The 27,634-nt window shown below is 44.4% G+C and overlaps 2 protein-coding genes across 6 annotated transcripts in view; one reads left to right on the top strand and one right to left on the bottom strand.

Moving 5' to 3' along the window:
• Window positions 1-1,991: 1,991 nt before the first annotated feature.
• Med8 (mediator complex subunit 8) lies at window positions 1,992-7,514 on the bottom strand. Its single transcript, XM_013068187.3, has 7 exons — window positions 7,341-7,514; window positions 5,863-5,981; window positions 5,079-5,223; window positions 4,450-4,590; window positions 4,192-4,273; window positions 3,466-3,714; window positions 1,992-2,376 (listed from the first exon to the last, which is right to left on the bottom strand). The coding sequence occupies exons 1-7, from the start codon at window positions 7,344-7,346 to the stop codon at window positions 2,312-2,314; spliced, it is 807 nt and encodes a 268-aa protein (XP_012923641.1). The 5' UTR covers window positions 7,347-7,514; the 3' UTR covers window positions 1,992-2,311.
• Window positions 7,450-27,634, top strand: part of Szt2 (SZT2 subunit of KICSTOR complex) — a 50,214-nt gene continuing 30,029 nt past the window's right edge. For 4 of the 5 annotated variants that reach the window (XR_015452683.1, XM_087214933.1, XM_087214932.1 and 1 more), the window contains exons 1-12: window positions 7,515-7,636; window positions 15,939-16,064; window positions 16,463-16,636; window positions 16,934-17,104; window positions 19,288-19,419; window positions 20,306-20,447; window positions 21,074-21,180; window positions 24,857-25,067; window positions 25,453-25,623; window positions 26,052-26,286; window positions 26,476-26,605; window positions 27,360-27,502. Coding sequence is in view for 4 of the 5 variants with exons in the window: in XM_087214933.1 (XP_087071059.1) it covers window positions 7,553-7,636; window positions 15,939-16,064; window positions 16,463-16,636; window positions 16,934-17,104; window positions 19,288-19,419; window positions 20,306-20,447; window positions 21,074-21,180; window positions 24,857-25,067; window positions 25,453-25,623; window positions 26,052-26,286; window positions 26,476-26,605; window positions 27,360-27,502 (1,826 nt within the window). In the remaining variant the exon portion in view is untranslated. Of the gene's footprint in view, window positions 7,637-15,938; window positions 16,065-16,462; window positions 16,637-16,933; window positions 17,105-19,287; window positions 19,420-20,305; window positions 20,448-21,073; window positions 21,181-24,856; window positions 25,068-25,452; window positions 25,624-26,051; window positions 26,287-26,475; window positions 26,606-27,359; window positions 27,503-27,634 lie in introns of all 5 variants that reach the window. The other variant, XM_004871863.4, reaches the window with a different exon arrangement.

The following is a 27,634-nucleotide window of genomic DNA, read 5'->3' as shown; positions in this document are numbered from 1 at the left end:
TATGCGGCAGTGATTAAATACCAGCCTCAGGGAAGATTACAGAAGAAATCCTAAGCAATCAGCTCTAAGTTGACATTGATCTGACAAGCTTTTTCCTTCAGTGGGATGAACTGTGCTTGGGGTTTCACAGCTCTGCTTCTTTCTCCATCCAGAAAAAAATCTGAGAGAATCCCTTTCTCCAGAGGCCAAAGGTAGGAGAAAACACAATCCCCAAGCAGAACAGGGCGGTCAGTGACAGAGGCACACTACCAGGGCAGGACAACAATATCCTTTTACATATCCAGTATCTGAGCAGGTCATGTCTTCTTCAAAGGAAACACCATAAACATTTCCTCCCAAGGGACTGAGTGCTAGGGGTGGGAGTTACATTCCCTCCACTGAGGCTGTATGGGCCCCAAGGTGGGAGATGCAAGAGGTTTGTGTACCCAGGGGTGCTTTTTTCTGAGGCAGGATGGAAATAAGAGCATGTGCAGTGACAAATATTGAAGTGTAAGCATCCCTGGAATTAAAAGTGTTTGTTTAAGTGCATAAGATGTAGGTGATGTCCTGGATTTGTTCCTGTTGGGCAAGGACATTCCTGGTTGCAGAAGAGAGTCCATTTCAATAGTATATTGGGAATGAAGTCAGTATCAGGCTGGGACAACAAAGAAACTTGGGGTGGAGCAAAGAACAGCAGTCACCAAAAGCTGCTCGAGAGGTTTTAGAGAACTACAGCTGGGGCTCTACCCAATATCCCAGTTAGCTCTGACATTTCCAGTTGGGAAGGGAAGAGGTGAGAAGGTAACACCTGATTCGGCTGCTGGGTCTGACTGTTAAAGCAGGGGATGATATGGAGTTGTCTTGGAGCTGGTGACAGGACACCCCTCCTGCAATGTATTGCAATCAGAGCTTTTTGAAATACCATTCCTGGCCTTGATGGAACAGGAAAGGTGGTAACAAACATCTGGGATCACTTTTCCAAGCCTCTGCTGCCACAGCCTGGCAGAATACTGCCTAGTATGGAGCAAAGGCCAAACTACCAGTGTATAACAGAAGAGAACAGAAAAGAGGCAGCTGTAAAGTTGGAAGGAAATTTCAGGGTTTCTAGGTCAAAGCTCATTAAAAATAAGGAAACATTTTATGGAGAATAAATCAGAATTGCCTTGGAGCACTACTGAAAGTGTTTCTCATCCCTGTATTAGCTCTGTCATAAATTGCTGTGAGACAACCCTGAGTCAGTGAACAGTGATTTAAATAACTTTATTTAATAAAGAAATCCTTAGTACACTTCTGCTGACTCAACCCCTTTCCACGGCCACAATGGAGTACTGAGACAGGTATCGTCCAACTGCTCTGCTCTTCAACCTTATAAGGGTAGGCTGCTCCCTCCTACCATGCATCTGACTCTCATTTGAGCCATAGGCTTAGTGAAATAAGAGGAAAGCCATCCTGGCTAGAGTGGAGAAACTAGCCACTATTAGGAGGACAACTAAATCCCAATAAAAGACAATATTAAGTGCAATTCCCTGCTCCCCCCAAATTAAGAAAAATAAGCCCAGAGGAAGAAGGGGCTTTTATATATGCTACAGGAGAACCCTTTCTCATATAGTTCTGCCTGGTAGAGCCACTGCATGAGAAGTTGCCCAACTATCAGCCCCTTGACATTTTCCTTCATGTGTAAGGGTGGGATAAAGGATGGGGACTTTTACCTAGAGAAGTGTGAATTGGTTTCCAGAGGATGGAGAGTAGTACAGGCCCAGCTCTAAGTGGATGGTTTAACCTGGCCCAGAAGCCTCCTCTCCTGCAGCTTAAGAGGGACAGCGGGATGAAACCTGGGCAGGAGGACCTAAGGAAATAATATCCCTCCAGGGATACACGGGCTGCTACAGTTTCTGCCAGTACAAAATAAGCATAGACATATTTGATCCTGTGTGCATCAGCTAGCCATTGACATAGAGCAGTATACAATCAGGGTAAGTTCTGGACTGTGGAGGGCAAGGTGGAGAAGTGGCTACAGAAACGTTCTTTTATTGAGTAACTTTTACTTCGTATGCTGTGCTAAGTGTTTTACATTCATTTCCTCATTTCAATCCTCACAACAACCCTATGAGGTAGGTATTACCACCATTTACAAATGAGAAAACAGGCTCACAAACTCAGAAAAATTAAGCCATTTGCCCAAGGTCACAAAGCTAGTCAATGGTGGAGCAGGGATTTGTCTGTTGCTGAAAGCCACATTCTTTTTTATTGTACCCAAGCTGGTGAGCCTTGAGCAAAAGATTATTTCACTACCCAACTTGGCCAAGGTCACCTAGGAGGCCGCCATCGACACTCACCGCTGATATGGATGCATTGAAGCAGACTTGATGTTGGTTTTTATTCCGCTTGGCATTTTGCCTAAAAGGAACACAAAGAAAGAACACCTGAAATAAGGCAAACGTTTTGACAATAAATTAGAAATGTGGCCTCCTTGGCTTTCTCCTCTTAATATCCTTTAACATCTCAAAATCTCTCTGGCATGTGACCCTGTCTGGCAGAGCACAGAGGTATGGTTCGTCCTCCATCTCCCTCCATAAAAGTGTTTAGGAGGAAAAGGGTGATCTGGGAGACGAGTAGGAATGAGAATATACCCCGGCACGTTTTTCTGCTCATCTATTCCCCCAAAAGACAGCTAAACTTGTGTGACCGCCTGTTCAGGGTCACAGGTAAGAGAGTATTATGTTTTCTGTTGGGTTTTTGTTTTTGTGGTGCTGGAGATTGTATCCAGGGCCTTGTACATGCTAGGCAAGAGCTCTATGATGGGGCGACATTTCCAGCAGCTTTTCTCTCGTTTTAGTTGTCCTTTCCTAGATGCCTTGAAGAAATAGCTCTGGCTGCCTGCATCTGAACTCCTCCAAACTGTTTTCATAATTACTAAAAATGGGCACAAAAAAAGGCAGGATGCCATGGGCAACAAACAAGATACAAAGAATACATGTAAGCCTGGGACACTGCCTGCTTCTTAATTCCTGATGCACCCAGGAAATAGTTTTATGATCTGACCACCGATCTCTCTACCTACAAGGAAACACCAACCACACAACTAAACCAGAGCAAATGGAATAGGACAGTTGAGACAGAAGTCTGAGATGGGGGTGGGAGGCAAGAGCAGTTGTTTTGTTTGCTTGTTTGTTTTTTAGCCCAGGCTGGCTTTGAACTCGTGGCAATCCTCCTGCCTCAGCCTCCAGAGTGCTAGGATTATAGGCATGCACTACCACACCCAGCCTAAGAGCGGTTTCTTTTATTTCAAATTTTTCCTAACTCTCTAGTACCTGTTGCAAAGTCTCAGATAAGATTTTTCTTTACTGCTGAAAATTGTTTTCTAAGCCATAATGCAGAAGAGAAAAGGAAACATCTCCAGGTCTGGGGTGCTGGAGACCCAGATAATCCAGCTTGTTTCCACTTCTCTGCTCAAAATCAGCTGCATTTCAACTCCTGTCACCTTACCTGGTTGACCTGCTTGAGCCATCTGCACCCCACTGAGCATTGGCTGCTGCTGGCTTGGAGTTCCTGCCATCTGTACTTGCTGTAGTCCTGAAGTTCCTGCAAGAATCGTCCCAGCTCCTGGCTGGCCCGGCTGGCCTGGGCCACTGCTGCCTGAAGGTCTCCAATTAGACAGCCCCTTCCCAAAGGCAACAGCTGCCACCAAGGCATTGGTGTCTGCAGGGTTAAAGGTTTGTTTGTTTGGCCGGAGACCTGAAGAAAAGTGGAGACCCTTTAGTATGTGTCTGGCCCGGGACTGAACCTAACAGCTGGAGGACCAGCGATGATTGCCAAGACTTGGAGTTCTAACTTCAGCAGCAGCCAGACTCCCTCATATCCCAGAGGAAGAGCCAGAGGACCCTTACGTCCATCTCTGTATTCTCAATTTTCACTTTGTCCATTTCCACTTTGTCCATTTCTTTTACCAGTTTCAGGGCTGGCATTAAATATAAAAGGCTAACAATATGGACGGAAACCCTTTCCTAAGCAGTTCATTCTTTTTTTTTTTTTTTTTTTTTTTTGTACCAGGGATCGAACTTGGGTCCTTGTGCTTGCGCAGCAGGCAGTGAAACCACTGAGCTAAATTCCCGGGCAGCAGTTCATTCTTATGCCTTTACTTCACTGTCTTCCCAAACCATTACTATTCCAGAGATCTTATACACCTCTGTTTTGCCACCAAATGGTTCCTACCTCCACTCTCTGATTCTCGCTCCTCTTTGCTGATTTTCTCCAGAAGGTTTGAGCACATTTTATTCAAGCTCTGGATCTGCTTCTGTAACACACACAAATTAGTGCAGCGGAAAGTGATTATGGAGAAGTTTCTTCCTTTGCTCTTCCAGAGGCAGCTTAGGTGTAACCAACTGTACATCACTACTACACAGGAGTAATAATGTCTTGGTTCTCAAGATGGGATGGGAATGGGGCAATAGGGCAAGGACTGGGTCCGACCTGAGCTGCATCAGCACCAATGCGGGCAGCATCTGTTGTCAGCTGCTTTTCCTGCTCTTCAACTTCAGGGTCAGGCTTGGTTCTCAGATGGTCAGGGACCACTTCGTGGCTGAAAACAGGCACTCGTCCTTCAGTCTGCCGCTGTAACACAGATCTTAGTGGATCCTACTATGCACTCCAAGAAGATCCAAACGGTTTATTTCCAAACATAACCTGAGACATAACATCTAGCTACCCAGGACACAGTGCCTTTCACCTCACCTGTGATTTCTGTCTTCTCACATGCTTATTTCAAACATGCCTAAAATTAAACTCCCCCTTCTCTTTTCAACATTTTCATCAAAAACTGGAAGAGATAAGGTCACAAAAGGACTTCTTTTTAAGATAGATAATAGAAAAGAAGGGTCCTTGTCTTGATGACACAGGCCTCGGGGTTTTTACAGTACTTTTGGGGAGTGGCTCCTACACTTCCAGATGAACAAAAACCAAGACCTCCAAACTGCAGTCCTTGCTTTTTACTGTCACACATTACCCTACATTTAGAACTTCTGGAATACCCAATCAAAAACTGTGCTCCAGACTTTTCCCTAAGAACTTATTTCTCAAGTTGTACCCTTTTTTCTTCTTACCATGAGATCTTCATCTCGGTCTGGGGACAACACCAGAGGGATAATGACCTGGTTACGGAACAGAGGTGTCTTCTCATGCTTCAAGACCTTGTTCAAAGTGTTCAACTGTCCAGACAGCAATGCAAAGCTATCCAGGACAGAGGGCCTGCGAGTGGTAAGAAGGTGTCAGAATGTCCCACTCCTTCCATGTAAAATAATCTCTAAGAGGTCTTCAGGGTAAAACTACTCAAACTTACTCCTAAGACTTACAGCACTATGACTAGCCTAGCAAGAGCCAGAATGGCTAACTGGGATGATGGGGTTAGGAAACAGGGATACACTTTCAGTTTCTGACATAGATGGCAGGTCACTGTTCGAATGGAGTGAGGAACAATGGCAAAATAGGATCCATGACTAGACTGTTACAACTGAAAACTCAGAAACTGGTTAAAAGCTTCCTTTCTAGCCTAGAAACAGAAGTCACCATTCTAGAGTAGGTTGGAACTAAGACTCAGCCACACCTGTGGAAAGAGATCCACCAAGGAGGACCTCCTTGCCAGCGAAGTTAAAGTGTAAGAATTAAAAGCTAGAAACAATTTGGGTTGAGAAACTGGGCACTTCTCTATTTCCTTGTCATGGCATCCACAAATCATACTTCACCTATCAAATGTTGGGCAACTTGGCCCTTTCCAAATCAACAATGTTTGCAACAGATAAACCATTATATCAATAGAGATGTACTGTTCATCAGGAGGTCTGGTCCTGCTCCCCCCCACACCACACCCCCTGCCCTGGAAACCCTTACCAGGTCAGCCGGTCATACTCGTTCTCCAACTTATAAATGAAACTCCCCAGTGAGTTCTTCAGATCAGCCACTTGACTTAGCAGTGCATCTAATGATGCCTCAAGCTGCTTCTCCTCTCTCTGCACCAATAGGGACAGGTTGGTTACCCAAACAGATATGAATAGGATACATACAGAAGAAAGCAAACAAGCTAAGTTGTTTTCTATCTTGGTATTTGGGTTACAGACAGCATCAACCTTAGACTTTTCAACTTGTTCACCCGACCTCAAGTCCCACTAACAGATTTCTTCTCTTATCACCTCCTAATTCCTGTGTATGTTTCTCTGTGTCAGGTGCATCCTACTCCCCCTCACTGAGAAATTTTCACCAGACCTAATGCCTGAGTTCATTATCTTATGGACACCTCTCTAGCACATTGCACAGTCTTCCTCTGTCTTAGAATCTACCCTGACAGCCTGGCTATTCTTGTCAACAACACAATCTCTGGAAAATCTGCCTACAGATGAAGATTTCTCTGAATACCATCTCAGCACTCTCCCTGCCTGTCCCTTCAACTCATTTATCCTTAGCATCTGATGCTTCAACCTTCTTCTTGCTGACTTAATATGCACTCATTTATTCCTGTATTCCTGGGCCTCTTTCATAAGCTCCGCTGATCCGTAAGTATTTTGAGAAGCTACCAAGTGCAAGAAGCTAACTGACAAGGGCCAGGGATTTAGCTCAGTGGTTCTGCCGCCTGCCTCACAAACGTAAGGTCCCGAGTTCGATCCCTGGTACCAAAAAAAAAAGAAGCTGACAAGTGAAAAGCAAAACCAAGAAAACCTGCGCATGTTTCTGCGCACTAGACAAAACTATTTCAAATGCTAGACGTCTTCAAAGCATTTCCTTCCCATCACCTGCGGTCTCCTGTCCTACTCCATTTCTTCATCCTTAACAACTACTCAGCACAGGCTGGGCAGAATGGTGCAAAACAGTCCTGCAAACTTTACAATGTGCCTGTCAGGGGTATGATCCTGGGTTCTACCCACACCTTCGGATAATAAACAGTTTAGCTTTCGGCCTCTTCGGCCTGCAATTCCTCTAGCTCTCGGGCTTCTCTGCAATTATAGATTCCCAACTACATCTGCATCCAACAGCCTAGCTCCGGGACTCAACCAGCCCACCACTTTCTTAAGCCATCTTTTTTTCGCCTGCATCTCAGCTTTCTCACATGACAACTGGATCCTTTCTCACACTCAAACAACTCTGCGCTGCCTTTTTCATCTCGACTTAGCCGAGTCTGCTCCTCTCCTATCACCCCGGCTCAACTACCTCTCATCTGCGCCGCTCGCGGTCTAGCTTACCTCGCCTCTTTCTTCCCATTCTGCCTTCCCTTAACAGCTGTGGGCTCTACAACTCCTCACTTGTCTTAGCCAGCCCACTCTCGGTTCCGACACCCGAAGCTAACTAGCTGCCATTAGGCCCCAGCGGGTTCTCACCTGCATTGCAGCTGCCTTGGCTGCCCCACCGAATTCCTCTTCCGGTTCTCCAGTCACCTGGCACCGCCGAGAGGGCTTCGTTCACCAATCAAAACGCTTGGTACGCAGACTTCCCACCAACTTCCGTTTCCTGCCAGGCGCCGAGATAACCAGGTCAGAGGTCAGGCGTGGAACAGTCTCTTGGTCCCGGGCCGGCGCTGGAGGGCTGTGTGATGGCCTCGGAGCGCCCGGAGCCGGAGGTGAGGGGCGATCGGGCGCAACGCTGGGCCCCGAGACGCGAGGGGAAGGATCTGAAGGTCAGGTGTGGCGTCCTCCCTCGTAGCCTCTGCCGGGACCGGCTCAGACCCGAAGGCCGGGCCATCGAAACTTTTCCCTCACGGTCCACAATTTCATTGGGAGCCTAGAAGAGAAATGCTTCACTTTGTTTACTGAAATTTCGTCCGTGTAGCCGACCCTATGACCTAATAATAGCGATAGTAATGTACCTTGTGTTTTGATTACTTGTTGCAGTTTCATTGGGCATCACGGCAGTATGCAGATTTTGCCGGTTTCTGCGTTTCTTCAAACATTGAAATGCAGTAAACATTATGAGTTAATATCGTTCCAGCGCTTAGGCTTTTAAAAAAGCAGTTTTGGTTTCATGAAAAAAAACATTTGAATCGGAGTGAGACCTCATTCCAGTATTGACGCTACCACTTTTTATTTATCTGTGCAACCTCGGGCATGTTTTAACTTCCCAGACCCTCTTTCCTTTTTTATAACATACTTGTCTTTTATATAGTGTCGTGAAGATCACATGTATTAAGCCAGAAAGGGCATATGAAGTCTGTTAAATGCTAAGGACCATTTGCAAGGAGCTTTATATAGATTGTGCCAGATTTGTGCAAGGAAGGGGATGATATTTATTCTCATTTGCAGAGAAGAAAACAGAAGTCAAAGACTTCTCTTAAAACTATGACTACTCAGTTGGGGAATAGCAGAATTTTGGAGTTAGAAAATCTGAGCAAAAATATCTCGGATTTGAATAGAGATGCCCAATATTACAAGAGACTATACCAGTAGATGGGAAGAGTGAAGGATACGCGCATTGATTCATACAGTAATTACTTGTTTACTATTTACTGTATGCCAGACACCATGCCAGGCTGACAGTAGTCCTCTCAACCTGTGAAATAAACGTCATTGCTGTCCCTGTTTTTCAGTCAAGGAAGCTCAGGCACAGAGCAATTGGGTAAAAACTTACACAGCTATCTCAAAATGTTTTTTTTTTTAATTTTGTTTTTGTTTTTGTTTTTTCATTGTTGTTGTGGTTTTGGTTTTGGTTTTGGTACCGGGGATTGAACTCAGGACCTTGTGCTTTTGGGGCAGGCGGTGGAACCACTGAGCTAAAACCCCGACCCCTTAAAAAAAAATTTTAATAAAGATAAATTTTATTAGCAACAATGGCAAATGTATAATATTTGGAATATAAGTATTTAAAATGGTGATTTTGGGGCCGGGGATTTAGCTCAGTCGTTCTGCCGCCTGCCTCCCAAGTGCACGATCCCAAGTTTCATCCTGGTACCAAAAATAAAAAATAAAAATAAATAAAATGGTGATTTTGGAGAGAAAAACGTAATCAGTGACAATAATTGAAATATACTGTTTAAACTCAAGTAAATAAGAATTCTGGACTTAACTAAGACTTATGTAAATTAACTAAAGTGTCAATTCTTAGTTAAAAATAACTGCCAGTGTCAGGAATAATAATGATGATGGTAAAAGCTAACATTTATTGAGTGCCTACTAGATGTCTGGCAGGTAAATGTCTCAGAATAAAAGGAAAAGGATAATCCCAGAAATTCCACGTTCATATAGCATTTTCTTGATTGGAAAAGAATGTCAACTTAATAGGATTTGAGCAATGTCTTTTATATTTTAGCACTTCAAATGAGCCCTCCCTATAAATTATTCCTCATGTAAGTTGAAGCACTTACTAAACCTTTGAATTCGTATCTTTTCTTTACATTTTTATTTTTATTGGTACATGTATGCAGCACACGATAATTACATTCATCTTGGAGAGTTGATATTGTACATAATACACCTTTTTTTTTGTACTGGGAATGAGACTCGGGACCTGGAGCATGCCAGGCAGGCGCAGTGCTGCTGAGCTACATCCTCGGCCCACGTAACACATCTTGATTCCTTCTATGCTCTCTTCTGCTTCTCCTTCTCTCCTCCCTCCATCTCTTGGTCCCCTTCCCATTTGCCAAAAAATTTTTTTTTGGTTTGTTTGAGACAAGGTTCCACTAAACATAGTTCAGGCTGACCTTGAACTTACAGTACTCCTGCCTCACCATAAAAATATTTTTTTTAATTTAATAATTTTTTAAAAATTATTTAAAAAAATAACTGGGTTTTTTTTTTTTTAAATAACCCAATAACCTGGGGTTGTAGGTCAATGCAAAGGCCCTGGGTTCAAACAGAGATACTAAGTATGCAGACTAGGAATCCAAAACAAATAGTCTGGCTCCAGACCTTGTGCTGTTTGTTTCTTTGTTGGAGCCAGTGTCTCACTAGTCCAGGCTGGCCTTGAGCTCACTGTATAATATGACCCAAGCTGGCCTCAAACTTTAAATCTTCCTACCTCAGCCTCCAAACAAACTTTGTTTTCTTAACCATAATGTTTGTAATATAAATAAAGTAGACATAGGATAACAAATGTCCACTTTATTAGGATTTGGTATAATAACAACATAGAATATGGTTGTTTTAAGGAATCTATACCCTATTTAAAAGCATCAGACATGTTCACAGGGTGGTAGAATAGCCAATGCTTGAGAAATATCAGTATTGAGAAAACCTCTGAAAAACTTGGAGTATGTTTTCACATGGGTTAAAATGGAAAGACATTAGGGTATTTTGGGGAAATACTGCACACCTTTTAAGCAGATTGTTTTAAATATACTGTTGTAGCAGGGTGTGGTGGCATGTATCTCTAATCCCAGCACTTGGGAGGCTGAGACAGGAGGATCATTGTGAGTTTAATTTTGTTTTTGTTTTGTTACCGGGGATGAACTCCGGTCCTTGCGCTTGCGCAACAGGTGGGGAAACCACTGAGCTAAATCCCCAGCCCCATCACTGTGAGTTTAAAGCCAGCCTGGGCTGCATAATAAGTTCAAGGCCAACCCAAACTACATAATGAGACCCTGTCTCAAAAAACCAATAAAATAAAATAATACTGTTCTTTATAAATCTAATATAAGCCACATATGTGATGTTAAATTTTTTGGATAGCTACATAAGGAAGTAAGAAATAGATGACAGCTGGAAGTTAAGCATTTGCTGGTTTTGTTTTGTTTTATTTTGTTGTTTTTATCAGTCAGTGCCAGAAATCAAACCCAGGATCTCTCCCTTGCTAGGCAAATACTCTTACCACTGACCTACTTCTATAGCCTGTACTTGTTCTTGATTTGCATTTGTAAATATTTTAAAGGTAAAATGAGCATAGTTCTGCCCCCCAGCATAGAAAACTGACTTTTGGAGGATGTTAAGATCCCAGGAGAGGGCCGGGGATTTAGCTCAGTGGTTCTGCCACCTGCCTTGCAAATGCAAGGATCCGAGTTCGATCCCCGGTACCAAAAAAAAAGAACGTAAAAGAAGAAGGTAAGATCCCAGGAGAGCTAACCCTAGTGCTGTAGCATGTGCCTGTAATAATCTCAGATACTGAAGAGGCTGAGGCAGGAAGATTACAAGTTTGGGGCCAGCCTAGGCAACTTAGTAAGACTTGTCCCAAAATAAAAAGTTTTAAAAAGGCTTGGGATGTAGTTCAGTGATAGAGGTTCCCTGGGTTCAATCTCCAGTACCACCTTCTTCAAAAAAAAAAAATCTTGCAAGAAAAATAGAGTATACTCAGATTTACAAAATTATGTAGACATCAGATACTTAAGATATTTTACGAATGCTGCTACGGACTCAGAATTGTGCTAGCTATAAGGGTCACACAGACCAGTGTAAGACAGACATGATCCTTTTCTTTGTGATAAACAGGCATTGAATTATGATAGTAAGTGCTGCAAAGAAATGAATAAGGATGTTTAAGTGTTTAACCAGGGTATTTAACCTACTTCATTCAGAAAGGGACAGGGGAGTATCAGGAAGCCTCAGAAAATGACATCTAGGTTTACTATCTAATACTCAAAATCCTCATGAAATAAGCACTGTTATTATCGCTATTCACCAGTGAAGAAACGGAGACACAGGTTAAGCCTGCACCAAAGCCCTAGAGCTAGTAAGCAGCAGAACCAGCGTTTGGTCCTAGGTGCTCTAACCCTAGAGAAAAAGCTGGAAAAGATTGAACTTGAGGCGAGGCTAGAGGTTTAGGACTTTGGGATAAGTGTGATGGTAAAGGATAATTCAGGAAGATGGCAGACATCTACGTTATTTAGTGGAGGGTCTGTTAACAGGACAGCACATAGGTTAGAGAGAGCTCAAAAAATAATTCAGGCTTGGGGCCGGGGATTTAGCTCAGTGGTTCTGGTGCCTGCCTCGCAAGTGCAAGGTCCTGAGTTCAATCCACAGTACCAAATAATAATAATAATAATTATTATTATTATTATTATTCAGGCTTTAAAGAGACATCTAAAAACCAGAAAACAAATTAATGAGATCACATTTCATTGATTCTGGTTTACCTGGTATGCAGTACTGTGCCTGTTAATGCTTTATTCATCTTGTGTAAATGGTATGTAGGCCTCAATAAATATTGTAAAGAATGATAGCCTTCCTGTAGCATTGTTGCTCACTTTTTAACTGCAGCAACATCCCTTGGAAGATATTCTTATCCACAGTATCAGTGAAGAAATTGAGGCCTGGAAAAATTAAGCAACCTGATGACAAGTACCTAGATAGAAAGTAATAGGCAAGATTTGAATCCAGGTCTCTGATTCCAAAAGATGGCTTCAGACTCAAGAGGGATTTGAAGCTCTGTACAAATGTGGATACTGTGAAAACACAACTAATTCAAGGGTTCTCAAGCAGTAATACAGATGAATCACTGGAAGAGCATGTTAAAATGTGGATTGCTGAGCTCTGTCGCTCTCATTTCATTTGGTCTGTGGTGGTGCCCGGGAATCCAGTGCACACTTTAGCTAACACCTCAAGAAATTCTGATGCAACCGCTCCTTGAATCCCACTTTGCAAAACACCATTCTAGCTGCTTAAATTATTAACTCTTCTGATTCTGTTAAAGTATATCTTGAATATGAAGAGAACTTGGGAGGTTATGGAAATGTAGTTGCTAACTTTGAAGGATCAGATATAAGAGGCAATGTTATAAGAAAGGTAGGCAGATGTTCCTTGGTTCAAGAAGGTAGATTCCGTAAGAACTGATCGAAGTCCTAGAAGTCAGTTTAGCCTTGGACACATCAGTCTGTCATTCATAATACCAGGCTATGGTAGTGAGATGGAAGCTGTACAGTAGTGGAATTTAGCACCTGCTAACTAATAATCTGAAGAAAGCACAATGCTTGTCTTTACCCTCCACTGGGGTTACCCCCATTCCCTCCTCACTTAGTAATAACCCTGTTCAGCTTTCAGTATTCCTAGCCTGGGTTGGACTACTTTGTTACTTGCTGTCATAGAACCGTATTCTTGTCCTTTGGAGTGTTTATTCATTTTGTAATAATACAACAACCACAGTGATTATTTGGTTAATAGTTTTGCCCTCCATTATAGGGTAAATTTTATGATCAAAGAATGAGTATTTTTGCTTTTCATTGTATCTTTAAGACCTTACCTACTTCTGGTCTGTTTTATCCTCATGACCTCTTAAAATGCAACTAAGCTCACTGTTTAATTCAGCTGACTTTTGTTTTTGCCCAGATGAAGACTTTCTCAGTGAAAGGCAGTGGTGGTTTTGCATACTAGCATAACTGCTTGTCTAATTGAGGACCAGTTTCAAATAGTTCACAGAACGGCTACTTTGAATGGCTCTGACCTAGACCACTGTCATACTCCCTGATTCCCAGAGGGCCATTCTAATCACTTAGCTAGAAGAGAAAAACATTTTTTTTTTAAGGTAGACATACTGTTACTGTCTTGTTAAAAACCCTGCAGTAGCTTGACCTTACTCTTAGGATAAAACCTAAAACCTTAAACAGTGTAGGAGAGTAGTATTTCCCAAAGAGTGGTTTTAGATGTTATAGGGACCACACAAAATAATATAGAGTAGGGGCTGGGGATTTAGCCCAGCAATACCGCACCTGCCTTGCAAGCGCAAGGTCCTGAGCTCAATCCCCGGTACTGCCCCCCCCAAAAAAATGTAGAGTCACATATCAATATTTAAATTTTTTTTTAACCTCTCTAATTTTGTCAAAGCACACTTTCTGCTTCTTACCCTACTATGTTCCTTTTTGTCACTGTTTCAAGTTTTTTTGTTTTTGTTTTTGTTTTTCCTGCTCTTAAGAGAAATGGATAAAACTGATTTTTAGCCTTGTTACTCACAGTAGATGAGCTTTGCTTATCATTTAATGTGCTCATCAGGCCTTGGTTTGATTTCTGGCCCCTGTAGCTGCTATTTAGTACTTAGTTGCCTCTTTTGGACTTGAGTTTTCTGTTACATGTTTTGCCACAAAGACTGAACAAACTTACCTATTTAAAAACCTAATATAGCAAGTGGTGATAATCTGTAGTAGTTAGTAGTAGTTAGCTTTTGTTTGTTTTTACTGAGTACCAAGTACTGAGCTGAGCACTTCATCTACATGATTTCCCCGAATCCGCAAAACAGTACTTTAGATTGGTATTGGGATTATTGCCATTTTACACATGAAGATACTGAGACTGAAAGAGGTTATGTACCTTTTCCACGGTCTCACAGCTAGTAAATGGTGGGGTTAGGATCGGCCCAGGCTAAGAATCTGAAATTTTTGCACTTAACCTCTACGGAGTACCGTTGAATATACTGTAGATGTGAGTTTCTTTTTTGCCATCTTTTCTGTTTCCCAGTATCTGCTTCTGATTTTATTTTATGCTTGCCTTTTATCTTGGAGAAGAAAGATTTTCTGCATCCTGAGCCATTGCCTCTCTGCTATCCACACTCTTCTGACCTCAAGCACCCTTTCTTACTGCTTTTTCAATCTTTTCTCTGTGCATATTTCCCTGCTGTAGGAAGAACAATTTTTTACTTCCTTTCAATTTTCAACATTGTATTTCTGAACAGGCAGTCACTGACTTCTATTCATTTCTCTTCTACAACCCTCTCTTCAGTCCTTGCAGCTGGTATCCTTCCCCTCACCAGTCAGGGACACAGAAGGAGAAATGTATGATATGTCAAGAACAAGCAAGAATAAGGGAAATAAGACATTGGGAAGCTCAGGGCAGTTGAGGAACAGTGAGCAAGTTTATCTGCTGGGAGTGCAGGAGTCCGAAGGCTGGAAAACCTCTTATGCAGATCTGAAAAGGCTGCTGATCAGGTAGAAGTCAGTGCACTGGTAAAGGACTGCTAGAGTCGGTACCGCTAGCAAAGTGTCAAGTTTCTTCCTGTCAGTACACCTGCCATGTTTTATATGTATAGACAAAGGAGCATGTCACATTCACCCTGAGTCAGGCTTTGGTGAGATTTGTTTAGTGGAAGGACAAGGACATGGGCAGGAGGCTTAATGCTTGTTAGAACATAGCTGAAGTGACCACCCACAAGGCAGTGCAGGGTAGGAACTAGAGTGTTGACAATTGAGAGGTTAGTGAGTGGAGGCTGTGAGCACAGAGGTTTGGGTTTGGAGTATTTACTTAAGAGGCTTTCCATTCCCTCAGTGATGATTTCTTTAGTGCCTGTGGTCAAGACTTAGGAGGGCTAATCATGGTGGCGCATGCCTGTAAACCCAGCCCTCAGAGGCTGAGGCAGAAGGTTTGCAAGTTCGAGCCCAGCTTGGACAACTTAGACTCCATCTCAAAAACGGCCTGGAATGTAGCTCTAAGTGAGGGCCCTGAGCTCAATCCCTACTACTACCAAAAAAAAAAAACTGTCTGGCATTCATGTGACATATGAGGCTGTCACATATTAGGTATTGTTTTTAAATCCATTTGCCAAGTACAAAGGCACAAAAAAAGAGAACAAACAGTAGTTGATAGGGGAAACTCACGTAAACGTTTGTGGAGACATAATGAGGGAAGGTCATGTCATCTGTGTAAAGGGAATGAGTGTGTGGGGTTTTTTTGTTTGGTACCAGGGACCGAACTCAGGACCTTGCGTTTGCGAGGTAGGTGCAGTACCATTGAGCTAAATCCTCGGCCCTGTGTAAAGAGAATGGGAACAGACAGTTGAGAATGACTCGCTAGGGTTTAGTATTTTTTTTTTTTTTTGGTACCGGGGATCGAACTCAGGTCCTTGTGCTTGCACAGCAGGCAGTGAGACCACTGAGCTAAATCCCTGGCCCTGAGAATGACTCGCTAGGAATGTTTTACATGGTGGCAGGAATAAACTTCACCTCTGCTGCTTACCTCTTACAAAATGTGCGCTCTCTTGGGGAAGTTACTTGCATAGGAGCTGCATCTACTGGGAACTCAGTGCCTTTTTTTTTCTTTTTTTTTTTTGTAATGTATTAATGTCTCTGTCCCTAGGTGGAAGAAGCTGGGCAGGTGTTCCTGTTAATGAAAAAAGACTATCGAATCTCCCGAAATGTTCGCCTGGCCTGGTTCCTCAATCACCTGTATCAAACTATACAGGCCACACCTCAGGAGTTGCTGGTAAGGCCTAGAAACAGGAGAGATGGACTCTAAGTCTAGAAAGGACAAATGACTTTGCCCACAAGATGATTCCCCAAGGAAAATTGGTTAATACTTTTTCTAGTGGGGTGAAGAGCATGTGGTCGGTTTACAGGAAGTGCAGTCAGTGGTTGGTCATTTTGGACGGAGAACACGAGTCCAGGGAGCACTTCATCTGCATGACTTCTCATGATCTACATAACAGCACTTTAGATTAGTATTAGGATTATTTCCATTTTACACATGAGAACACTGAGGCTTAAAGGGGTTAAGTGCCTTTTATAATCTCACAGCTACTCAGTGGCCAAATGGGGACTCAGGAAAGAAGATGGTGACCCCTTCCTGACCTGTTCCCTTTTTCTCTCCATCTTAATTGTCAGCTTCAGTCTGAGCAGGAGTTGGAAGTCCTCAGTATCCTGCCTCCTGGGTGGCAGCCAGATGAGCCAGTGGTCCCAAGGCCATTCCTCCTCGTACCTTCCACTCGGGTCACCTTCCTGGCTTGGCAGTATCGATTTGTCATTGAGCTGGACCTTAGTCCATCTACTAGCATTGTGGTAAGTGATTGGAGGGTGACACTGGGTAGCAAGGATGGGGTGGGGAGTGAGAAGGAGAGAGCAGGGTCTGGGGAGGTCAGAAACTGATCCCAGCACCCCACTGTGGGAAGAAGACAGGCTTTCAAAGGAATGGCGAGCATGCAGAAATGAATCCCATTCCACCGGTGGCATATTTCACCGTGTAATCAGTCATAAGATAAGGCTTATGCTGACCCATGGAAGCTGCTTGTTTTTGCCCTTTGCTTAGTGGGCTGCCTTTGGACACCTTTAAGAACTATTTATCTGCATTGCCTTCAGGATGATTCCACAGGAGAGATCTTGTTTGATGAAGTTTTCCATGCCCTGTCCCGCTGCCTAGGCGGGCTGCTTCGGCCCTTCCGAGTGCCTGGATCTTGCATCGACTTCCAGCCTGAGATCTACGTGACTATCCAGGCCTACTCCTCCATTATTGGCCTGCAGTCCCACCAGGTAGTATCTTTCTCCAAGGTTGTACCCTTCCAGGTGTGTCCAGTCTACAGCCCACAGGCTGCTTGCCCTCTTTTTTCTTTAAATGTTATAATAGTGAATATAAAAAAATAGGAAAGCTTTATTAGTTGTTTACAGTAACTATATTATGTATTTTATATGCAGCCCAAGACAATTCCTCTGCACTCAGTATGGCTGCACACGCCTATAATCCCAGCACTCGGGAAGCTGAGGCAGGAGGATCGCTGCAAGTTCAAAGCCGGTGTGGGTACATAGTGAGTTCAAGGCCAGCCTGAACTTCATAGTGAGACACTGTCTCAGAAAAAAAAACAAAATACAGTTGAGGCAAGCCAAAAGGTTGGGCATACCTGAAAGTTTCTGACAGTCTACTAACCAAGTCCTATTCCTGTCACTACTTTTTGTACTCAAGTCCCTGGCTCTGCTTGTTTCTTTTTCTTTTTTTTCTTCTTCTAAAAATTTTTTTATTAAATAACTATTATCAAACACACACACATACAAAGAATTAAAACCACTCGAAGAACAATGCAAGGGGAAAAAAACTACAATAATATTCAAATACAGTAGAACTCAACCAAAACAAAACTGAAAAGCACTTAAACATTTTTCCATATAACTTAAAAAAGCATCTCAAGCACCAACAAGACACCAGAGGATGTGTTTTGTTTCAGAAAGGTCCCCAAAACCAACATTGAACAAATAATGATCTGGAAAAAAAAAACTCCAGTTAGTTAGCAGACTCCACATAAGCCAAGCTTCTCCCTAATTTAAATTTCGATACAGGCATATGACATGCAATGGAAACACAATCTGAGAGATATGTTATTAGGCCATTTCATCCATGTGTATCCTTAATTAAACTTTCAGTTTCCCACACTAGAGAAACTATGGTATTTACACATGCGTGTCCTATTTATTTCACTTAAGAGGATGACCTCAATATGCATCCATTTAGCTATATCTGCTAGTTTCTTGAATCTCTTTCCTAGTGATTCCCATGAGCCTCTCTCTCTTTGAAAAGACCCACTTCCTCTGGTCTTAAAGAACTTTCCCACGTGCCATATGTCAGTTGACACTGATTGAACAAATCCCCCCCCCCCCCCCCCGCCCCATAAATCTCTTTGGTTCTGGCTCCTGGACATGTACCTTCTCTGTTTTCTTCCAGCCTCCTTTAGTTCTAACAGATGGTTTCTGGTGTGCTGACTCTTGCCACAACCTCCAGGAGCAGATCCTTTGGAATGGTTTTGTGATTTTTAAAATATTACAAATACCCAAAACATAATTTCTTTTAAGTACAGGGAAGGATCATTTTCTCTGAGGGTACTGTGAACTGTTGGGTGTAATGCTGACCACATAGATAATTACAGGGCTTACCCACCTGCCAGGCAGCCTCTCACAAGACACTTCTTTTGGATAATGGCCCAGTCTGTAACTGGAGTATCTGTTTTAGGCTTAGATAAGCATTGGCCCAGTTTCTTCTTGTCTACTTATAACCACCTTCTACTCATTGGTAGGGACTTGCCCTGAAATTATCCATAATGGCTATGCTGTCACTTTAGCCATCAAATTTTCTTGAGAGATGGATGTCAAAAATAGCATCAGAGGGTCTGAAACAAGATAAGATGGAGAGATTGGCTGTGGAGAAAAAGAGGAGGAAGAAATCCTTTTATTCAGAGCCTGGAGGGTGATTTTCAGAGAAATGGAGAGAGTAGTACACCCTGCCCTCCAGTTAGGGTCAGCTGGGAGTTGTTAATGACCTGACTTCTTGCTGTATGAGAAGGGCATGCAAATTACCTGCTGAAGCTAAAGAGGAGGGAGCATTCATTGGGGGAATAAGAGGAGGCTTTTGTGCTTAAACAAGTAGAAAAGATTTTTAATAGCCTCTCTGTGCAGTATACTTAGAAATAAAAAAATGAAAAAGTCTGTTACAATAAAAAAAGCTTTGCCAGGCTGGGATGGGACAATTTACACATGGCCTCCCCTGAGGAGCTGGAGGGTTACAGCACCCCTATGTGGGAGGTTGGCTGTGGAGCCATACCTTCAATCTCAATTGGATGGAAAGTCAGGTTCACCTGAAGGGAGCTATGGAAATAAGTGAAGGAAGCAGAGATACAGTGTACATTGGCCTCCTTGCCATCCTGTCTTAGTCTTTCCCTTGTGCTTCTCAGGTGCTGGTGCAAGGCTGCCTTTTGGACCCTTCCCAGCAGGAGGTGTTCCTACAGCAGGTGTATGAGCAGCTCTGCCTCTTTGAGGATAAGGTGGCCACCATGCTGCAGCAGCAGTATGATCCCCAGAGCCAGGTATGTAGGAGAGAAAGTGGGCAGAAGCCACTCAGAGAGATAGCAGCTGAAGATGGAGGGCAGGAAGAGGAATAAGCAACTAGAGAGGAGAGAGAGGGCAGAAAAAGCCTAGGGGCCAGGGGCAAAGTGAGCCAAGGACAAGCATGCTGGTGAACACTCAGGATAGGCCCCCTGCTGGAGGACAGTGGCTCAGATACATTCCCCAAAGATTCTTACTGGGAAAAAATATGAAAGCCATTTGCTTGTGTTTTTTCAGTCCTGGGTCTTCTTTTCCCATGGGTCTGAGAAAGTGATCATGGGTCACTTTGATTTCTAATTAGTACTTAGGGATAAAGCTGTCTAGGCTCACTGGAATACTCTCTCCCATTACTTTGGCTACCCAGAAGTGGCCAGACAAATGGCAGTTCTGTGTGCCTGATGACTGGTATGCAATTTGATTGATTATAAATTATTTCATAATGGCTAGTAACTTTGTAAACTTTTCCTCACAGAGACCATGAGGTCAGTGATGAGAAATATGGAAAGGGCCCTTCTTGGCAAAAAGTGGAGGACTCTAGCCTTTGCTAGCCTGATGCTTTGCCTGGTGCTGGGTTCCTTTCCCATCCAAGGTTCAGCATTAAAGCACAGCAGAACCCAACTGCAGAGTTGAGGGGATGGGGTCCTCACAGGAGTAGGGCTGCCTGGCCTGGGCAGTAGTGGACTATATGTTCTTGTTTGGGGGCTAGAGGTGTAGCTCAGAGGTAGAGCACGTGCCTAGTATGTGTGAGGCCCTAGGTTCGGTCTCCAGTGCTTCTAAAAAAGAGAAAAAAAATAAATTCTGGTTTTGCTCTGGCCAGGGCAACAATGCTATCTCTCCCATTCTATCTTTTCTGTAACTCTGGACCAGGTGGAAGACCAGTCCCCAGACTCAGGGGAGCCCCTAGGCCGGAAGGTGGGCATCTCCATGGTGACAGCTGATCTTGGGCTGGTCAGTATGATTCGTCAGGGCATCTTGGCACTGCAGTTATTGCCCTCAAACTCTAGTGCAGGTCAGTAGAAGGAATATTTTGGGGAATGGGGAAATGGATCCAGGAAGGGTGGGGACGATATCGGCAGAGATAGAGGTTCCCCAGGATTCGTGGGCCCCCAAGAAGGGAATCTGTTTTTTTCTTTCCAAAATGCAAGTGTGTGCTAGTATATATCTCAAGTACCCTCGGCTCTGATAACCATTAGGGACCCTAGGGGAAGGAGTGGAGCTCCCAGAACATCCCCTGGGGAGATTGTGATCTCGAATCAAGAGGAAGAGGTAGGCTGGTCATGGTTGACAATGCCTGTAGTCCCAGCTACTTGGGAGGCTGAGGCAGAGGGATCACAAGTTCAAGGCCAGCCTAGGCAATTTAGTGAAACCTTGTCTCAAAGTGTTTTAAAAAAAAAAAGGCTGGGGATATAGCTCAGTGATAAAGTGCTTGCCTAATATTCGTGAGCCTCTGGGTTCAGCCCCCAGTACCACAAAAAGGAATAAACAGGAAGGTTAAGGGAGAAGGAAAGGTGTTTGAGGTTTGTAAAACACATTGGTGGGTGAACACTGCAGTCTTCAAGGCCTTGTCAGTTGTTTGCCTCCCTATAACTTTGGTCTGGCCTGTGCCTTTGATTCTGAGACTTGTTCTTCCTTCAGGTATCATTGTGATCACAGATGGAGTGACCAGTGTTCCTGATGTTGCTGTCTGTGAGACACTACTGAACCAGCTTCGCAGTGGCACTGTGGCTTGTTCCTTTGTGCAGGTGAGGACTTCATAGGAAGGTGGAGAAGGAAGTAAAGTATCTCACAAAGTCAGGTATGGCCAGTTACTTTCTTGTGGGCAAGATTTCTCAAGTGAAGCTGATGACATCGCTACCTGGGGGAAAGGTGCATGTTTAGAGCAGGTGGTAGTGGGAGATCTTTGTCACCTTTCCTTAGGATTGGGTGGCATGTTACAGTAAGAGAAAGGAATTTGAAATCTGATTCAGGTCTGGTCCTACATACACCATTATTTAAGTTACTGGTCTGGTTGAAAGAGTCAGAAAACCCAGCTCAAACTAGCTTAAGCAAAGAGGAGGGAAAGCATTTTCAGGGACCTGCAGCTAATTTGGTTCATGGACTGTAGAGCCTGAGCTATGGAAGGAGGCAAAAGCTATGGAAAGCAAGCATGGAAGGGTAGCCATAGCTAAAGTGTAAACTGGTTCTGCTGTATTAAGGAGTTTAAGGAGAATTCTGTGGGTGATGGAGAAGAAAAGTCACTTGTTGAGATTGTGTTACAAAGATCACTCTTGTGGCTGAGTGGAGGTAGGGAAACTATTCATTGTAGTTATCCAGGTGAGAGGATCAGAGTTTAAATTAGGGGATTTAAGGGTAAGAGGATTAAGAAAATTGCCAGATGTGGTGGTTCATGCCTGTAATACTAGCACTTGGGAGGCTGAGGCAGGAAGATCACTGTGAGTTCAAGGCAGGCCTGGGCTATATAGTGAGGTCAAGGCAGGCCTTGCCTGGGCTATATAGTGAGGTCAAGGCAGGCCTTGCCTGGGCTATATAGTGAGGTCAAAGCAGGCTTGAACTACATAGTGATACAATGTCTCAGAAATACTGGGAAAAAAGAAAGAAGGAGAGAAATGAAGAGGTAGCATCAAGGTTTGTGACCAGCAAGACAGAGTAGGGCATCTGAGCATGTGAGAGGGAATGAGAAGTTAAGGACAAGTCCAAGTTTCTGATTTCAGTGATAACTGGGTGGCAGGCAGAGCAAGCAGAAAAAGAAACAGCCAGAGTAGAGGAGAGGGTGGGATGATAAACTCAGGTTTGTGCATGTTGTGTTCGAGGTACCTGTGGTTTGACATAGTAGTGGAACACCGGACCTTTGGAGTTAGTCATGGCTGAGGTGAATCCTGGCTCTCATTATCTCTGTGACATGGGGCACATGATTTTATCTCTAGGTTGGATTCATTGTAAATGGAGATTGTAAGAGTGCCTGCCTTATTGGGTGGAGATGATGCATTTAAAGTGCAGGGCATAGTGCATTAGTTATGTAATAAATGCCTACTATTTGTAGTAATTTCATTTGTTTATGCATTTTCTGATACTCAGGAGACAGCAGTAATTGAGAGATAGAGATTTAAGATTTGTCAGGCTGTAGATGGTAATTGAGAAAGGGTCCCTGAAGAGCCTAGGGGAAGACCAATGTTTAAAGGTCTTTCATAGGAAGAGGGCTCTGAAAGGAAAGAAGAAACAACTGTACAAGAACTAGGAGATTCTAATGTCAACAAATTCAGAGGTTTGGAAAAAAGAGTCATTAACATTGCAAGATGTAACAGAAAGATCAAATAGGATAAGGAATGAAAAGTGCCTTTTAGGTTTGGTGATTAGGAGGTCACAGGGATCTTTTTCAGAGCCATTTCAGTGAAGAGGTGATGAGAGGAATGATTGATATGTGGATTAAAGAGCAGGTAGAAGAGAAGGAATTAGAGATAAGTGTTGACACAAAGCATTTTGCTTTTCAGATCAAGTGGGGAGTGAGAGGGAGAACAGTAGCCAAAGGGAAGTACAGAGAGGAAGGAGGTATGTTTGTTCTGTTTGGTTTGGTTTTGTTGTTTCAGCTAGAGACTAAGGGGCCATAGTGAAGAAGGGTTTGAAAATAAAGGGAAGAAAAGCCTGACGCAATAAAGCCCCTAAATTGACAGGGGGCCATTGGCTGTAGAAACAGATTGAAGGATTCTTTGAGAACAAGCAAGTATTGTTTCTTTGAGTCTAGAGTATAGAAGTGAAGGTGTAGATAAATTCTGCCAAGGGCTCCTGATTCCTCTATGCAGTAAAACATGGCAAGGGCTGGGGATTTAGCTCAGTGGCATTGCACCTGCCTCACAAGTGCAAACTCCTGAGTTTAATCCCTAGTACCCAGAAAAACAAAACAAAACAAAAAACATGGTGAGTACCATAAGGAAGGGAGGACGTCATTGAGAAGAAGGAATAGTCTTGGGGACAGCCCTGAAGGAGTAGCTGGATGGACTGTCATGTTTTGATGTGGTATCACACTACACAACTGGACACATTTTTCTCATTTGAGCAAATACAGAGATTGTGGTCCTAGTTGGGCTTTTGAGGTAGGAGCAGAACAAAGTAAAAAGGGCCAGGAATTTAAGAATGATGCTTAAGGGCTGGGGATTTAGCTCAGTGGTTCCACCGCCTCCCTCACAAGCACAAGGTCCCAAGTTCAATCCCCGGTACCAAAAAAAAAGAATGATGCTTAAGAGCCAGGGATTTAGCTCAGTGGTTTCGCCGCCGGCTGCACAAGCGCAAGGACCCAAGTTCAATCCCCGGTACCCCCCCCCCAAAAAAAGAATGATGCTTACAAAGTTGCTTCAGTATAGGTTCCAGATTGAGTTTAGTAAGGGTTAGACTGGTATTGATGCTCACAGGACAGAGCCTGAAGGCTTGGCAGACCAGCCCTGACAGGGAACATGAGGAATAGGTGGAAACTACAGGGCTAATGCTGTGCGTGGGATGTGGCAGTGTGGGATTGTGAAGGTGAATTCTTTCCAAGTGATGCAAAGGGCCAGTGTGTAGCCACCATGTGGGTGAGTGGAATAGAGATGAAGGTTAAGCTGAGTGGGCCGAGTGTGATGGTGCACACCTGTAATCTCAGCACTCAGAAGGCTGAGACAGGAGGATTACCATGAGTTGCAGGCCAGCCTGGACTACATAGCAAGACCCTGTCTCAAAAAAACAAAAAAACAAAAAAAAAGAAGAAGCAGCTGTGTGGCCATGGAATAAGTCCTCTAGAGCAGACCTACATTTTCTAGGGAGGCTAGCTAGTAAGTATTGAAGCTTTATGAGCTCATCTGTCACAACTACTTGGCTTTCCTGTGTTACTGGGAGCTTGAAAGCAGGCCTAGACCAGTGTAAGATGAGTGGGTGTGGCTGTGTTCAATAAAATGTATTGACAAAAATAGCCAATGTGCTAGATTTGGCCTTCACGTTATATGTAATTTGCCAATTTCTGATCGACAGCCTTAGTGTTGGAATCACCAGAAAGCTCATTTGCAATACAGACTCTCAGTCCCCACCCCAGACCTCTGCATTTTAACAAAACTTCCAAGGGTTACAGATGCACCCTCAAGTTAGAAAAGCACATTGTTAGAGATACACTGAAGTCTCAGCATGATGACAGGAAGCCAGTGATTCAGTTGCCACACTTTTTCATGGACAGGAGCGTATGTGATGTTGAGGAAGAAAGGCAGAAGATGATGGAGCTTGATAGCATGGGCTTCAGCTAGACGGGCTCAGGGAGGGCTAGGCGCCAAGCAGTGGTCCGTTCTTGGAGAGTAGTGGTCCAGGGCATGGGAGCCGCCACCCCTCTCTGTCTCCATCTTGCTGTTCCTCCTCTTCTGTCCCTCTGGGAGAGCAGGGTTTCCACTCACTCACTTTCTCCAGGTGGGAGGCGTTTACTCTTACGACTGCAGTTTTGGCCACGTGCCCAATGTGGAACTAATGAAGTTCATCGCAATGGCAACATTTGGCTCCTACCTGTCCACTTGTCCTGAGCCTGAGCCAGGCAGCCTGAGTCTGACTGTCTACCACCGGGCATTTCTGCTCTACTCCTTCCTGCGCAGTGGGGAAGCACTAAACCCTGAGTATTACTGTGGTGAGAAGCGGCGGTGGGGGTGGGAAGGGGCCTATGGAATGGGAGATTACGCAGGCTGGACTTTGAGAGGACTGAAAATCTAACTGGGGCTGGCTGCATGGGCACTGCTCCCTCCCAGTGATTTCAGCATAGCCTCTTCCCTCTGTAAATGTGTGTTTTTGCCAGATATGCTGGTGCACACCTGTAATCCCAGCACTTGGGAGTCTGAGACACCAGGATCACTAACAAGTTTAAGGCTAACGTGGACTACATAACAAGACCTTGCCTCAAAAAACAAAAACTAGGGCCAGGGATTTAGCTCTGGTTTTGCCGCCTGCTGCACAAGCGCAAGAACCCGAGTTCTATCCCCGGTACCAAAAAAAAACTAAATAAAAGTGTCCTCCAGGCTCTCAGCACCGCCTGTTTAATGAACACCTGGTCTCTGCAAGCAGCAACCCTGCCTTAGCCTTGCGCCGAAAGAAGCACACCGAGAAGGAGGTGCCTGCTGACTTAGTCAGCACTGTTTCTGTTCGGCTGAGAGAGGGCTACAGTATCCGAGAGGTCACACTGGCCAAAGGTAACTCTGGCCCCCAATAGTATGTCACAGATTTCTGAGAATGGGTGTGTAGGCAGATACCTGCTGAACAATGCAGAGGGCACCTGTGCATTGCTCATGAGCATGTCACCACGAGACTTGGCTTGGTGGCTTTTGGTTGCCTCCAGGGCTTAGTTCTACAGTGTAGTTTTCCATTTTCATCCCTTTTTGACTAAGGTGAAGTAGCCAAGGGGAATATGACGTCTTTACCTTGGCTTTGTTTTGCAATTACTCCCTGAATTTCTGTTTGTGCCAGTTGTCAGGCTCTGGGACTGAAACCTCTGGAGCATGCTTGAAGCCTCTGGCCAGCCTAAAGTTCCATGGGGAGGGAAAGGTTTTATATGAGACTCAGTGGTAGGCCTGGAGTCTGCTGCCTTCTTCGCTCACTGACCTTCCTGCTTCCCCTGCAGGAGGGTCCCAGCTGGAGGTGAAGCTGGTGCTGCTGTGGAAACACAACATGCGCATTGAATATGTGGCTGTGGCACCCTGGCCCCTGGAGCCCGAGGGCCCTCGAGGGACGCGGGTGGAAGTAACAATGGAAGGCGGCTATGACATTTTGCATGATGTGTCTTGTGCACTAAGGCAACCCATTCGCTCCTTATATCGTACCCATGTTATCCGCCGGTTTTGGAACACATTGCAGAGGTATGTGAAGTCACCACCCGGTGAGGGATGCCCCATTTGTTATGTGGAGGGACAGATTTGAGAAGCTGGAAGCTGGGAAGAGTCATCCAGAGCACCATGGTTGTGTCCTTGGTCCATGGTTCCTTGGTCCCCTGGGAGTCCCCTCAACTATACCTAAGCTATGGTTCAGGTTTGGCCTTCATTCTACAGCATTAACCAGACGGACCAGATGTTAGCCCACCTTCAGTCCTTCTCCTCAGTGCCAGAGCATTTCACACTTCCAGACAGCACCAAGAGTGGTGTGCCACTCTTCTACATTCCTCCTGGCTCCACCACCCCTGTAAGTGGCCCTCACACTCCATTGCCTCTTTTATGCCTTACCCAGACTGAGCTCACACAGCACTTGGAGCCCAGAACTACCCTTGGTTCTTTCTTTCCCAAGTCTGAGGCACCCAAACCAGAAGCCTCAGCTTCATTCTTGAAAGCACCTTTCCTCCTCCTAAGGCCTTGGAGATGAGAAGGATCAAAAAGAGCGGCTGTCTTTAACCGACCACAAGCATCCGACATCTTGCAGGGTGGCGAGGTGGTGATATCCCAGCAGACTGCAAGCCCTTCACCCCATCTCCACGTGGCATACTCTGGCCTCCCCCAGCTACCTTCACCTGTGTCCATCTACCACCAGTCACCAAGAACTGTGTACCCGAAGACCATAGCTTCCTTTGTCCTATGTGCTCTTCGTACTCAGTCGCCAACTGGCAGCCCAGCCCTGAGGGGCACTGGCTACATGAGTGTGGACTGGCCTCATGTGAAGTCCTGTCCTCCCTCAGCAACTTTCCTCCACAGTCAATGACATAATCTGGATAGGTTCTGTACATACAGAATTCTGCTTTAAAGGGCTACACAGTTTGTCCCTGGCTCAGTCATTCTAACTCAGCCTTTATAGTGGAAGTAGAGCAGTATCCCTTAGCCTTAACTCATTGCTTTTCTGACTCCCTGAACTGAGTCTTTTCTTCCTCTGCTTGCTGTTCAGAAGTTGTACCCTGGTTTTCCATGAAAGGTCTTGTATGTCCTAATGCTGTCCTTTCTGTCCCTAGGTACTCTCTCTTCAGCATAGTGGTTCTGACTCATCCCATGCCCAGTTTGCTGCCTACTGGAAGCCAGTGCTGTCCATGGATGCCAATTCGTGGCAGCGCTGGCTACACATGCATCGCCTGGTGCTAATCCTGGAGCATGACACGTGGGTACCCTCAGGGCTAGGGCCAGAGGTGAGGTAAAGGAGTGGGAGTCGAGATGAGGAATGATGGGAAGGGTACCAGCTGTTATCAAGTCTTCCTGTTTATCAGTCTCTATAACTTCAGCCAGGCCTAGA

The sequence above is a fragment of the Heterocephalus glaber genome, unplaced genomic scaffold (genome assembly GCF_053883595.1).
Source record: "Heterocephalus glaber isolate CG9 unplaced genomic scaffold, H.glaber_assembly_v1.0 deba00001452, whole genome shotgun sequence".
In the NCBI taxonomy this organism is placed as follows: domain Eukaryota; kingdom Metazoa; phylum Chordata; class Mammalia; order Rodentia; family Bathyergidae; genus Heterocephalus; species Heterocephalus glaber.
This window is presented reverse-complemented; position numbering and strand designations above follow the sequence as displayed.